At 38.0% G+C, this 15,471-nt stretch overlaps 1 protein-coding gene across 6 annotated transcripts in view; it reads right to left on the bottom strand.

Annotated features, from left to right (window-relative positions):
• LOC150075968 (armadillo repeat-containing protein 8-like) overlaps positions 1–6,518 on the bottom strand; it is a 112,785-nt gene extending 106,267 nt beyond the window's left edge. For all 6 annotated transcript variants that reach the window (XM_090387807.1, XM_090387812.1, XM_090387811.1 and 3 more), the window contains exon 1: positions 6,340–6,518. In XM_090387807.1, the coding sequence (XP_090243933.1) occupies positions 6,340–6,366 (27 nt within the window). In that variant the 5' untranslated portion in view covers positions 6,367–6,518. The remainder of the gene's footprint in view (positions 1–6,339) is intronic.
• Positions 6,519–15,471: the final 8,953 nt, after the last annotated feature.

Genomic DNA, 15,471 nt, shown 5'->3' with positions numbered 1-15,471 from the left:
TTAAATGACACATCCTTAAATACCAGGTTCACGGCACACGTGGATGACCAGGCGCATACTCAGCATTCCTTTCACTTGTGCCGGAACCGGAAGTGGGCTGGACACGTGGAAAATTAAAACGTTTGTCTCTTGTCAAAACCACCGCCTCAAAAAGGGGGTGAAGCCTAACTCCCCTGTCTCTGTTTATACTATTGTTACCAGAGGATCCAATCCACAGACTTTCCAGCCACTTGCGGTCCCAGAATCTGTGCGCCCGGTCAAGGATGACAGCGTTGTCGGGGGAGATCTGGTGTTGTTTTTCCCAATAGTGCTCGGCAATGGCGGATTTATTGAGCTCTGCGGTCCGTATCGCTCGTGAATGTTCTCCCAGACGGTCCTTGAGACGCCGTCCTGTCTCCCCCACGTAACATTCCCCACAATCCGGGCATGTGATCTCATACACGACCCCACTACTAGAATCCCTAGTAATGGGGTCTTTGACCTGTGACACTACTGTGCGCAAACTCCGGCCCGGAAGCTGCACACAGCGTGTCTGAAAGTCGCGAAGCATCCTCGCAATGCGATCTGACAGGCCCGGATAGTAGGGAACATACACTGTGGTAAGCGGTACAGGCGGAACTACCCGATTGGGCTCTTCCTCTCTGTTGTAAGGTTTATAGGAAACCAATGTGTAGGGGCCAGTACACACATTATAGGACGGCACAGACTGTCCAACATAAGAATAGTGTGGCCAGAGCACTTTTGGGTAGGGTGAGAACGCATTGCAGTACCCCTGAGGAGGGGGAGAAGGAAATTAGGCAAATCACGACGGATCTTATGAGGTGCGGTTACCCCCAGAGGGTCATTGATGAATACAACAGAGAGGAAGAGCCCAATCGGGTAGTTCCGCCTGTACCGCTTACCACAGTGTATGTTCCCTACTATCCGGGCCTGTCAGATCGCATTGCGAGGATGCTTCGCGACTTTCAGACACGCTGTGTGCAGCTTCCGGGCCGGAGGTTGCACACAGTAGTGTCACAGGTCAAAGACCCCATTACTAGGGATTCTAGTAGTGGGGTCGTGTATGAGATCACATGCCCGGATTGTGGGGAATGTTACGTGGGGGAGACAGGACGGCGTCTCAAGGACCGTCTGGGAGAACATTCACGAGCGATACGGACCGCAGAGCTCAATAAATCCGCCATTGCCGAGCACTATTGGGAAAAACAACACCAGATCTCCCCCGACAACGCTGTCATCCTTGACCGGGCGCACAGATTCTGGGACCGCAAGTGGCTGGAAAGTCTGTGGATTGGATCCTCTGGTAACAATAGTATAAACAGAGACAGGGGAGTTAGGCTTCACCCCCTTTTTGAGGCGGTGGTTTTGACAAGAGACAAACGTTTTAATTTTCCACGTGTCCAGCCCACTTCCGGTTCCGGCACAAGTGAAAGGAATGCTGAGTATGCGCCTGGTCATCCACGTGTGCCGTGAACCTGGTATTTAAGGATGTGTCATTTAAGTCTCACTATTACTGAGGAAGGAGGAAGACACCTCCGAAAGCTCTAGTGTTTTTTATCGTCTTTTTATCGCTTTTATATTTATATTTTAATGCATTTTAACTTATTTACTTATTTTACTTTTGTTATAGTTTAGTTTTTTGTAAATGATTAAAAGTTTTTTGTAAATATTATTTTACAGTCTTTTCTATCATTTTATTTTATTTTATTTCATTATTCAACCAGTCATAAACGGTTGGTGTGTGTGTCTAAAATTGGTATTACTCCCTCTAGTTGCCTCCCGAACATGCTGATGTAGAAAACAATCATCCAATAAATCCACAAAAGCCTTGCTAGTGTGAGTGAACAACCCACAAATTCCAGTTAATATCTGGGAAATTAAAATCTCCCATTAAAAGACACTCTGATTTACTGGCCCACTATTTCCCTGTACATTTTCTTATACTCATCAGAGTCATTAGGCCTATTGCACACTCCTACTCTCAATTTTCATCTCCCAATGCTTATGTCACACCAAACTGACTTGACACTGCACTGCCCAGCGATGTCGACTGGCTTCACTTCCTTGGATTTTATGTGTTTCTTAACTAATAACATAACCCTTCCTATCCTGTCTATCCTTGAGGCTGCTCGTGCAGGAAGTCTCAAACTGGAAGCAATGCAGCATGCTATCATCAGCAAAACTATGGATAGGATTCTGAGTAAAAAGAAGATCGTTAATATACGAGGAAAGAGTGGGAAAAATAACTGAAGTTAGAAGACAAAGTGCCACCTACCATCATCCGCAAAAAACAGTTGTGGACCATAAAATAGGTTCTTATTTAGAAGACCTTAATGCCAAACATGATCAAAAGCCTGTACATAAAGAGCAACTGCTTGATTTTCACCACATTTTTCCAAAGATGAACAACAAAAGCCAATATATCACCACTGACAAAAAAAAAAATATACTGGTGATCAATGATTAGGCAGAAGGGTGAGATGGATTTTCACAATTACTCTGAAATGAGTACAGGTAAGTAGAATGGGGTAATAATTAAAAAGAAGGATTTGTTACCCTTTTTTGGAACTGGCTGTATATGAGAAAATATCCAAGCAGATGGTAAAATAACTGAAATAAGAAGAGAAAAAGGAGACAAGTTTAGAAGTGGAGTGTTGCCATCAGAACCTGAAGTTTTCTTAGCATTGAGATTATGCAGAATTATTCTGACATCCTTCAGCTGGAAGACTACATGAGGCATCAAATTGAGTGTATTGGGTATTACAGGAGATGGTTTACCAAAATAATAAATAATAGAGTTAGAATAAAAATAGGATGCTAGTAAGTTGGCTATGTTTTTAACTGAGGATGCAATAGAACAATCTGGTTGTAACAGAAGTGGAAGTATTGATGGACAGAAGGTGCAGCCAATAGCTTTGGCAAATGACCAGAATGCTCAGCTACTCCCAATGAACAAGAGGAAAGTTCACTACACTTCCCAATTCAAAATCAAGTTTGGACTGATTCATAACTGCTTTCCAATTATTGCAAGTTTTACTCTAACCAGAAAATGAAACTGATAATTTTGTCACAAGCCAATTGCACTGTACAACCTTATCTTGAACAGCCTTAGCACACTTATTGGAAAACAAGGGTTTAGACAGAGGACAAGATTTTAAAGTGGAGCATAGGATAAAGGAATTCATCCCTATAAGATTAATTTCTCTGACAAATATGAGCAAACACTGGAATCAGAAGATTTAAAACAGTAATCCAACCAAGGAAAAGAAGAATATAATAATTGTGTTAATTAGCTAGGACTTAAAGTACTGTTAGTTTCTCATTAAACTGCATAGCAATGGCTTATTATCACAGTACTCACCTCAAAATCTGTAATTAATTAAAAATTCGAATGAATTCAACTATGAATTCAAATTTTAAATTACAGATTTTAAGGCAAGTACTACGACAACAAGCCATTGCTAAGCAATTTAATAAGAATATAAATCATGCAGATCATTCCATTTTTCATTCTTATAACAACTGGAGCTGTAAATATTAAACTCACCATGGAAAACCACCTCACTGTTGAGAAAATTAGAGTGGAGAAAGTTAAATTTCAAAGTACAGAAATCAAAGTGGTGTCCATGTGATTAGCGGAGTTGGGAGAACAATAAAGATAAATGAATTTGACAGAATGGAGCAGAGAGATTTTAAGCCATAGGAGATAAAAAAATTAAAAAAAAAAAAAAAAAAAAAAAAAGATTTCAAATTAGGAAATTTCTGAAAAGGAATAACATGTACCACATGCATGTGTATCACCTTTGAAGTGCACCTTTCACTGCAAAGATGTACTGCTGAAGTGAAAGGAATCACAGCACAAATAGAACAGCTGAGATGAGTAGTAGTTGGGTAGTTTGGTCATCACATGCTTATCACATTCCTCCAACTATGACAGGCTACAACTTACTACCCAGTACCCTTAAATGCATGTCTCCTACTCCCCCAACTCATACCATTGCCAAAACATAACAGATTATCTCACTTTTCCCAGCTGTCTTTTACAAAATAATTCTTAAATTTCTTCTGAAGTAACTATATCATAAATAACAGCTATATTCTAATCAGCCATATAAAATTTCTAAAATAACTTGAGGTGCCAAAAAGGTCATCCTGGATTTATCTAAGAAGTTTAATACAATTTTCACACCATTTTAAAAATCCATATTCAGTTCATCATTTTAGTGATGCACTGATTAAAAAAAAAAAAAAAAAAGGGCAACTAGTACAAATAAGAAAAAATATGTACATGTTTGAAATTTTGCACACTTAATAGTCTTTTAAACTGGAAAAAGAAAGAGATTATAGAAGATAATGTTTCTAATTTATGTCAAACTTTTTTTTTTTCTTTTTTTTGCAATTTTCAGTTTTTCTAAAAACAAAAAAGTGCAAAACACACAGCATGTTTTAAAATTTTTAATTGTTCACTTAAACATAAAAAGAACTTACAATAAGTACCACAGTAGATTGAGAAAATAAATATTTGCACTGTTTAAGCAGTTAAGGCACTGTTAATTTAGAGAAGTAAAAAAAATTCAAAAATTAAAGTTTGCACCTGTCAGGTGTCCAGCCACTATTTTTTCTATATTTTGAGAGCCAATACTGTAGGTTAATTATTGTTCTATCACTCTATTTTCAAAATTTAAACAATTTTTCAAATAATCAAAATTTTAAATAATACACAAATGTAAAATTTAAAAATAAAATTTAAACACATGCATTTACTTTTTAACTTTGAAATACTGCAAAATGAGTGAACATGACATGCATTTTTCAATATTTCATTATTTATTTGTTCATTTTTAATGGGGACCAGAGGCAAAATTTTTATTTTTCCCAGGTTCTGGAATACTTAACATTCCATGCTGAAACAATTTTATTTAATATGGTAAAAATGTGCTTTGCAAGATTCATAAAAATGGAACACTCCATTATAGTGCCATGCTTATGGGAAAAAATTATTCGAGTAAGCACATTACTCGCATTATATAAAGTAGAGATGTAAATCCAATATGTGCATAAGGGATGGTTAATTATATTTTGCTTATTATGCAAATAAAATCCAGCTTATATTTTCCGATTAATATCTATATATATAATGAAATGTGAGACACTAAAAAATTGAAGGTAACTCATTCAGTAAGTCACTACAGGGGCATGGGGGGGAGGCGCAGAGGCTGCATATTCTCCCCTTAACCATACGCATGTGTTCCTAGGTCTGTGTGTGTGTGTGTGTGTGTGTGTGTATATATATATATATATATATATATATATATATATAAAACACTCAAAACCCTGGTCGCCATGCTCCCATTACAATGATAGCTGGATACGATGCAGAGTCACTGTATTCATATTATAAAGATGATAAGATGTGCATAAACTGTTATTCAGGGCTAATCCTAGAGTTCAGGGAGCCCAGGTAAGAGGATTAATTTGGGGGGAAAGAGCAGCAAGGAAGATTACAATAGATGATTACCTATTGGAATAGCCCTAGTGTGTTGTCCAAATTCATTGCTCCCGCTGCTCTCCCAACATAAGCATCCAGCTTATTTATAGGTAACGTCATTTTGAACTTACCAAAAAAAAATTTTTTTTCTTAGTTAAACAAGAAAATTAACACTATTTAGAACAAATAACACAGGACACGTCAAATTAATCAAGTTCATCATTTAACAAGATTATCAAGAAGATACAAGGTTCCATTTTAAGTTGTACGCTACCCTTCCCCCCAGTATTGCAGTGTGATAAATCATGTGAAAATAACAAAATTAAATAAATTATAAAAAAGTACAAAACAAAAAAAAAATGGAAATAAGGCTGGCCGCTGCATCGCAGCGTTGCTGAACAAAGTTTGGTGATGAATTATCTATTGGAACAAGCCACACCTAGCAAAAGTAATATCAATTTCTGCAGCCCTTAGGAACTGAAAATCGCACGCTTGGTTCCATTTTAAGTTGTACGCTACCCTTCCCCCCAGTATTGCAGTGTGATAAATCATGTGAAAATAACAAAATTAAATAAATTATAAAAAAGTACAAAACAAAAAAAAAATGGAAATAAGGCTGGCCGCTGCATCGCAGCGTTGCTGAACAAAGTTGGCGATACTGAAAAGCTAACTTTATTCGGAAAATTTTCTTAGATACGTTGCAATTTTTTCTCTATATATATGATAACAATTTACTCTATATTTATTTATGCGGCTTTTAAAACCGATAGCCATAAACCAACCACTAACATTAAAACGTGTAATACTTTCAGCAATGAACTAAAATAAATAGCGGAACAGAACACACTTACCATGTAAGGCTGCAATACTGTAACCATTTTCAAGTTTAATAGTAAATAGTGAGTAAAGCACCAAGGTTCTGTTCTTTATTGTATCTATTTATAAACGAAGTAACGACCCAACTAACTTACAATAATAAAAAACCATCGTACACTTCACTAACCGGGTATTGAACGGCGTTGCAAACGACAACCACATTGTACACCCTGGTGGTTAAGATATGCCATACAAAACTGACAGCATAAACTAATTGACAATACTGTACTGTAATAGAAAATAAAATTTTCAACTTATTATTACTATTTCAACCTGTTATTATTATTAATAATAATCTGACAAATTTGATCAGATACTATGATGTGGTCAAAAAGCAAGTGGATGCAGGGAATAACTTTGGCATCATATATTTGGATCTTAGAAAGGCTTTTGATACTGTTTTACATGGAAGACTGCAGCACAAATTGGAGAGTTGGGGCAAATGCTGCTATCGATAAAGGGATGGTTGAGTGGGAGAAGCCAGAGAGTGGTAATCAATGAACACTGCTCTTCGTGGACTAATGTTATTAGTGGAGTCCCTCAGGGTTCAGTGTTGAGTCCATGGTTGTTTTCTATATTTATAAATGATATTGATGATGGTATATAGTAGTAGTAGTAGTTGTAGTAGTGGCATGTGATGCAAGAAAGCAAGTGTATGATCTTATGCACCATCAGCCGGAAAAAAAAAATCACACCATTCCCTCCAAATGCCTGTCCAATTCCTCCTTAAATTTATTTAACCTATCAACTTCCACAACGACAGATGGAAGTTTGTTCCAGCAATTAACTACCCACTGGCTAAAGGCAAATTTCCGCACATCTGTCTTTTCTTAATTTGAATTTATGCCCCCTTAGGTTCGTAATCTGAACAAGTGGAAGGTTCCCATCAGAATTCAGCGTGCTCATTCCATTCAAGGCCTTATACACCTCAATCAGATCATCGCGCAGGTGCCTAGTCTCCAGCTGTTGCAATTTGCAGAACTTAAGCCTCTCTTTGTAAGAGAATCCCTTCATTCCCTCACTGATCTTGTTGCCCTTCTCTGTACATGCTCAAGCAAATCTACATCCTTCCTAAAATGAGGCCTCCAGACATGTACGCAGTACTCAAGGCGTGGCCTGACCATTGCCTTATACAGAGGGATAATCACCTCCTTTTCCCTGCTAGCAAAATTCCTATATATCATTAACAAAACCCCATGACCTGCCCTGGCGGCATGTCTGCATTGCTCAGAAAATTTAAAAAAAAAAAATTCAAAATTGCTCAGCAAAAAAAAAAAAAAAAAAAAAAGCCTCACCTCATCAGCCCTCGCATGCCGGCTAGTAAACTTTATCAAACATCCACACTGAAAACACTTGAATTCCGAAGCTATCAGATTCACACTCATACACCATTCAATTCTGATGAGTATGGGCTTGGCACACTCAGGGTCCTGAGCTAGATATCATCATTCTTCCCTTCTTGGTGATTCCCTTCTACTTTTGACTCTCTCTCTCTCTCTCTCTCTCTCTCTCTCTCTCTCTCTCTCTCTCTCTCTCTCTCTCTCAGGGTAGCTCGAGGAATTTTTTTTTTTTGGCTGATGCAGCATAAGCCTTAGGCTTCCTTGCACCATATAGCTAATAATGATTATCCTTTTGCAAACGGATAATAACACGCAATAACCGAGGTAGCGGAGCAGCACGATAATTTCGCATTTGACGCTAAAATCAGAAACGAATTTGCATCCAATCAAGCAACCAGAAACGCAAAAGGTAAATTACGCATTCCCAATAATCAGTCAATCACAGAACTCAACTGAAGAATCACTCCGTTCTTCGGCCACGCCCGCAACGGAGATACCATGTTCTGTACTTCAGCCAGAATTAGCTATGATACTATTTTTAGCAAGGCAATGTACAGCATTCAGGGGATCTTCAAAAGAATTATATGAAAATGACAATGGTAACTTTTTAAAACTTACTGAAACAATTGCTAAATTTGATTCAGTTATGGCAGAACATATTCCCCTATTCAGAAATATGAATGGAAAAATGTCGTGAATTATTTGGGTGACCAAATACAAAATGAAATTATTGAAATAATTTCACAAAATATTGAAGATAAAATACTAGAAATGACTAGAGAAGCTAAATATTTTGCTATGATTTTACTAGAATCACTGAAGACGAAAATAAAGATATGGATACAAGGAATCGTTTTAAATCTTATAAAACTAAACTTTACTAAAAATTTATAAAATTCTAAAGTTTTAAGTTCTAAAATTATAAGTTCTAAACTTATAAAATAACATCTTATAAGTTTCTTTGTTCAATTATAATTTGGTACGATCTTTTAAATAAAATTAATCTGGTAAGTAAAATGCTCGAAAAAGAAAAAAAAAGGATACATGAAGCTCTTGAATGTACACAAAATTCATCTGTAATGCTACTAAATAACACTGACTCGAATCTGTAAAACGTCTTTATTATGATAAAATAAAATACATGCGTACTGATTGTAAATTTACATTCAAAACTATATTGCTCCATTTAAAATTTTAAAATATATGTTATATAATGTTTAAAAACGATTTTACAAATACTTTTCCAAATGTAGCAGATGCATTACGAATTTTTCTAACTTTACCAGTTTCAGTTGCCTCAGGTGAATGAAGTTTTTTGAAAATTTAAATTAATCAAAAATTACTTACGATCGACGATGTCTGCACAACGAATCTCTAATTTGGCAATAACTTCAAAAACAAATGATCTTTTGGAACAAATAAATATAGCCGACCGGGCAACCCAAAAGTCGCGGGTTCGAATCCCACCTTGGGAGGCACATTATGGACGCTGATGCAGCAACAACTACTAAAAGAAATAAATAAAAAAAAGTAAAGTGCAGCCATTATCAACCCACTGCAGGATGGAAGCCTCCTAAACAATTGATGCTGGGGGAAATGGACCATAATCTGCCACGCTGGCCTAGTGCGGGTTGGTAGATCGACCGTATTCAGCAGTCAGGGGCTTGAACCCCGCTCTACTCAAAGAGCGTGTGCTACTGCACTCCCGCTCCCGACCACTTGGCTACGGAGGCCCTTAAAGAAATAAATATAAATGAATTAATTTAAAAAATTCGCAGATCTTAACGTAAGGAAAAAAAAATTGTATAATTTTTCAGAATTACGATTTTCATTTTATTTTATTATTGTGGGTACCATTAACTGTGATTTAGAATTTATTGATTTTGTTATTTTTACTTGTTTCTTTATTGGATTGTGACATATGTTGCAATTCTTTTATTTTTCAATAAGTTAATAATAATTATTTACGCTTTTTTATTTTTAATCCAAATATTTTGGAGCGGCAAATTTTATTTCGCTTACTGGCGGCGCATAGGCTCGTAGGGGCCTGAAATCTTGTCCTTTATATAAACCTTGGTTTTCAAATAAATCTGCTGAGACTGTTCAAGAGAATGTTTGTTTCATATCGTAATTGGCTCGTTTCCAATACTTCAGCTTCATTTTCTGACTACACCTGAGCTCGTAAAAATTGTAAAGCTGTTATTAATCAGTCCAAACTCGATTTTGAACAGGCTAAAAGTAGAAAACTTCCTTATTGCCCTAATGGTAGCCCAGCATTCTGGGCGTTTGCCAAAGCTATTGGCCACAACTTTTCATATTGCTGGAACAAACTTCCATATGTCATTGTGGAAGTTGATAGGTTAAATAAATTTAAGGAGGAACTGGACAAACATTTAAAGGGAATGGTTGTATGAATTTTTTTTTTTTTTGGCTGATGCTGCATGAGCTCATACACTGCTTTCTTGCATCACATGCCACTATTACTACTACTACTACTACTACTACTACTACATCTGTGCTCCCACCTCTGTCAAAACCAGATGGTTTTATTGTCACTTCAGCAAAGGATAAAGTTGACCTGCTTGCATCCCATTTTTTTCCAGCTCATTTATTAACGATCATGATAAAACACCTTCCACCATTCCCAACACGCTCCATTCAATGCCTCCTGTGGTCTTCCATCAGAAAGATGTCAGAGGAATTTTCACGAATCTTGATACTAAGAAAGTTCCAGGTCCTGGTGCTATTTCTCCACTTGTTCTTAAAACCTGCGCGCCTGAACCTGCTCCCGTTCTTTGCCGCCTTTTTTCACTTTCTTATTCCAAAGGTGTTTTTCCTTCTGCTTGGAAATTTGCTCATATCCAGCCAGTTCCTAAAAAGGTGACAAATCCCTCCCATCCAATTATCGTCCCATTGCTATTATTTCTACTCTTTCTAAAGTAATGGAGAAATCAATTAATCGCCAACTCTTAAACTACCTAGAAACCTTCCGTCTGATCAACGATCGCCAGTATGGATTCCGTCAGTGTCGATCCGCTGATGATATTCTGACTTATGTTACCCGTTTATGGACTAATTCAATGGAAATGTTCGGTGAAACACAAGCAGTTGCTCTTGACATCTGAAAAGCTTTTGATCGTGTTTGGCATAAAGGTCTTCTAAACAGGCTTCAATCTTATGGTTTTCCAACTATTTTTTGTAATTGGTTATCCAGTTTTCTCTCTGATCGCTCATTGAGGGTGATGGTAGATGGCTCTCTGTCTTCTAACTTCTCCACTAATGCTGATGTCTCCAAGGTTCAGTTCTTTCCCCCACTCTTTTCCTCGTGTATATTAATGACCTAGTTCAATTGACTGGAAATACTATCCATAGTTTTGCTGATGATAGTACATCACGTTCCACTCTCCAGTTCGAGAAACCTCGCCCTGATCAATCAGCTTCAACTTCTCGAATATCCGCTACCAATTCCTTAAATACCGATCTACTCCAGGTAATTCTCCAGTGGGTCAAAGACAACTTAGTTGATTTCAATGCTCCTAAAACTGAGTCCTGTCTTATATCTCGCAAAAAGGATTCTTCGGCTCCTATGCTTATCTTTGGGGACACTCCGATTTCTAGGCAAGATGATATATCTCTTTTGGGGGTTACACTGACTTCTAATCTCTCTTGGCACACGCACATTACAAATATTGCTTCCTGTGCATCTAAAAAACTTGGATTTCTCTTTCTCTCTAAGCGTTGCTTTTCTTCCAAACAGCTGTTTACCCTTTACAAATCGCAAATCCGCCCTATCATGGAATATTGTTCCCACATCTGGGGTGGCGCCCCCAGAACCTCTCTCAGGCTTCTAGATTCTATTCAGGAGAGGGTAGTTAGGTTAATTAATGACTCATCTCTAACAGAGCCTCTCCACTCTCTGTCTCATAGAAGTTCTCTTCCGGTGAATGCCTTTGCTACAGATTCTTCCATGGGCACTGTTCTTCTGAACTGGCTCCTATTATTCCCGCTGTCTCATTCAAAATAGTCTGAACACGTGATGCCACCAGCCAACATCCATTTAATGTCCAACTTTAAACTTACAGAATCAACTTTTCATCTTCCTCGTTTATTTATTCAACTGCCGTTTTCTGGAACAACCTTCCTTCATATGTATTTCTTGAAAATTATAGTCTAGGATATTCAAGTCTGATGTCAATTCTTTCATCTCCTCAACGGTATTAAGTACTATATGTGCTAATGTCTCTCATGTTTGGAGTTTTCATAAAAAAAAAAAAAAAAAAAAAAAAATGAAAAGAAGGAAAATTTACAGATGCAATATACGTACACACGCAATTTACAGGCACAATAAACACGGGTAGTTGAAATTAACTTTCCAGTACATTGTCTGGTGTACAGACCAGCCCATGTCACGAGTTCTACAACAGCACAACTTGTGTTTACTTTAATTTTTTTAGGTATTCATATAATTCATATAACGGGATTTCCGGTTCTTTTTAAAAGGATTGGTTGATGTGAGTTTCAGACTGCAGAAAAGACTAGATGTGCTTAGAAACTCCAATTCTTTACTTTATGCTGAAGTTAAAACAATGGCAATCTACTAATGAAGGATATTTTTGAAAAATTAACGAAAATACTCTATAACAGAACGACCTTGAAGCCCTTCCCGTTTAACTGGGTAGACAAAACTGTCGTTATCGATCAGGGCTCAAAAATACAATGAAAACTATTTTTATGATAATTTTCAAACACCAGAGATCATTGAATGTACTATTGCACTTTACAATTAAGGAACAGAATTCATGGGACGCCTGGTTCCTGGGCAATGTGACACTGTCATCCCTCTCCCTTATGGATGAACTCACCGCTTGGCAGGTATAGAGGTACACTGCACCACTGCATTCATGTAGACGGTAATTCGATGTCAGTATGGATAAACCTCGTGAGTTAGCCTACTTTAAAAGAGCGATGACTGTGAGTGCTCGAAACATCGGTCACTCTATCCTGGAGGTGGTGCAGAATATCATACAGAATATCATCTGGAATATCATCTCATTGTGGACAGCACTCTGGGCAAAGAAAGGCGCTGGATGAACGGGACCGTCGACATCTGTTTCGCAATGTTTCATCCAACTGGAGCGCGACAGTGGCAAAAATCAACAATCACTTCTACGAGAGAGGTGCCAGAAGCGTCTCCACCAAGACCAGACGATCATTAGCCGCAATAGATTATGGGACCAGCCATCCCACCAGAGTCTCATTGCTAACACTACGACACAGGACTTTACGCCTCAACTAGGAGAAAGAACATCACCCCTGGACCTTGGATGATTGGAGAAGGGTCTCCGTGTCCGATGAGTCCCGTTTCCAATTATTTTGAGCTAATGGGAGAATGTGTATTTGGCGGAAACCACAAGAAGCTGTGCACCCATCATTTCAACAAGGAACTGTTCAGGCAGGTAGATGGTCGGTAATGGTCTGGAGCATGTTCAATTGGCACACGTTGGGACCCCTGGCACACGTTAAGACATATTCAGAGATGCGTATATGTCTATACGCATCTCTGAACGGTACAAGTTACGTGTCCATCCTTACAGACCATCTACATCCCTTTATGGTCATCTTGCACCCACAGGGCAATCGACTCTTACACCAGGACAATGCGTCTCCTCACAGAGCCGTGGAGAGCAGACCATGGTTCGGAGGGCATTCCGCAGATTTTACCACCATGCAGTGGCCTCTCCGTTCACCGGACATGAACCCTGTGGAGTATCTTTGCGATGCTGTGGAAAGACCGTTCGAGCTTTGGATCCTCCACCCAGTAATATCCATATATTGCAAGGAAGCCACAGGCTTTTGCTGGACTGGCCGAAAAAAAAACGTAGTTGAGAAAATACAAATTATTTGCTTCCCTCCTTACATTGGTAGCTATCCAGTTGATCTTTGAAATTATTCAAACTGTCAGCCTCAACTATCTGCGAGGGCAACCTGTTCCAACAATCAACGACACGCTGGCTAAAAGAAAACTTTTAGCCCTTGAAGTCAGACTAACCGGTCCTAATTTATCGACTTCACTCTTAGAACCGACTTTATACACCGGTGATACGTTGGCACTTCTCCAATCCAAAGGAATCTCCCTAGAGTACAAAATTTGAATTAATAAAATTAAATTTGTATTTATTAATTAATTAAATTTGAATATGATTATGCCCTCATAACTAGCTTCAAAGATTAGATACACTCCTGGTGGACTCCCTCAAAATTACTGGGTATATGTTATCACTCCGGGAGTCTTACTTGCCTTACCTACCCACCCAAAATTACAATCTACAGAAACTTCTGTACATTGTAATTTTTAAAAAATACGTAATAATGAAGTTTTTTCCAAAAAAAAAAAAGATGTTGAAAATATAATGAAATTTGAGGTAAAATTCAGAAAAACAGCATCCATGTAAATAACTACAGAAAAGGCATGCAGCAGAAAGTGAACATCTCTGTGATAAAGAAGTTAGAAAGAGTTCATTGCGGTCTTTGGGAAAGAACCAGAAATTTTAAGAACGGAATATATATTCCAGGGTACAGTAGAATTTGTCATTTTTATAGTTTTCAACTATTTAGAAGAAACGTAAAGTCGACAGTGAAAGAGAAAACTTTTGATTTTTCATGCAAAAAAATAATATTTATATTACGCCAATTTCATGAAAGGCTAGGGATCAGAGTTTCTCTAGTAAACACATGTGATCTTACGTATTTTAAAATTAGAGAGTATTGTTGTTAAAAGTGAGCAGCCAGCATTCTTAACTAGATTTTAGGATTAAAGTTAAGTAGGGTTTTCTTCTCCTCACAGGAAAATTACTTGAAGATCAGCATTTAGGTAACTAGTCGTGGATATTCAAGAAATTGTAGCTGCGTGTTTATAGCAAGGTCTGCCGAATAGAAAAGGAGATATAGTGGTAAAAGGTCTCTTTCACACTGACAACCCTGGAACACTTGGACGTGGTCATTTATAGGATTCCATATAAAAACAGATCGTTCTATCTGGCCCAGTGAACAATAAGGTGAAAAACCTGCTACAATACCTGCACAGGTAGCACTGTGGTTATAATTCCTGTTCCTTAATTTTGTGGAAAATGCTTACAGTTCAAATCCATGAAGACTAGCCCCAACTCCATTAGACATAGTGTTACCAGTATGGACAAGGCTGGGAGTTTCCCATAAACCCGCCAAATAGCACTGTAAAGAAACGTGAAGCTGCTAAGCCAGTAATAAGTATTATGTAAGGTTTGTGTAGTGTGGTGTCATGTTTGTATTATACGATTGGCTTCTTAACAACAATCCAGCAGCAGTTACCAGGAGAGCCCCTGGTTAGTTCCCATCCCTGTCATGAGGAGATGGCACACCCATTCATTTTTATCCTGCCTTTTGCCACCGTAGACATTTGGAAGGCACGCGTTTAACACAGCTGCAATATTACAAAACAATGTCTGGGTTGACACCTCTCTTAGATTGACGAAAGAGAATCTGAGGCCTTGAAAAGGGAAAGCAGAGTTTGAAATAGAGCGTTAGGTTAAAAGAGTAGGGTAAAGAGGGAATATTACAAGGAATCCACAAGGCCAAAACAGAGAAAACGAAACCCAGAACAGGGGGTCCCAAAGAAGGGGACGGATAGACACGATATTTGGGGGAAAAGTAGAGAGTGCAAAAGCTAGTGGTTGAGGTTTAGGCAGCATGAAGAGGCCACCAAAAGACTTTTAGTTATTGGGCTATCTG

Source organism: Mastigoproctus giganteus, chromosome 13, assembly GCF_048544385.1.
Source record: "Mastigoproctus giganteus isolate SK-2022 chromosome 13, ASM4854438v1, whole genome shotgun sequence".
NCBI lineage: Eukaryota > Metazoa > Arthropoda > Arachnida > Uropygi > Thelyphonidae > Mastigoproctus > Mastigoproctus giganteus.
The sequence above is the reverse complement of the archived record's forward strand: the minus strand, read 5'-3'. Positions and strand labels throughout refer to the sequence as shown.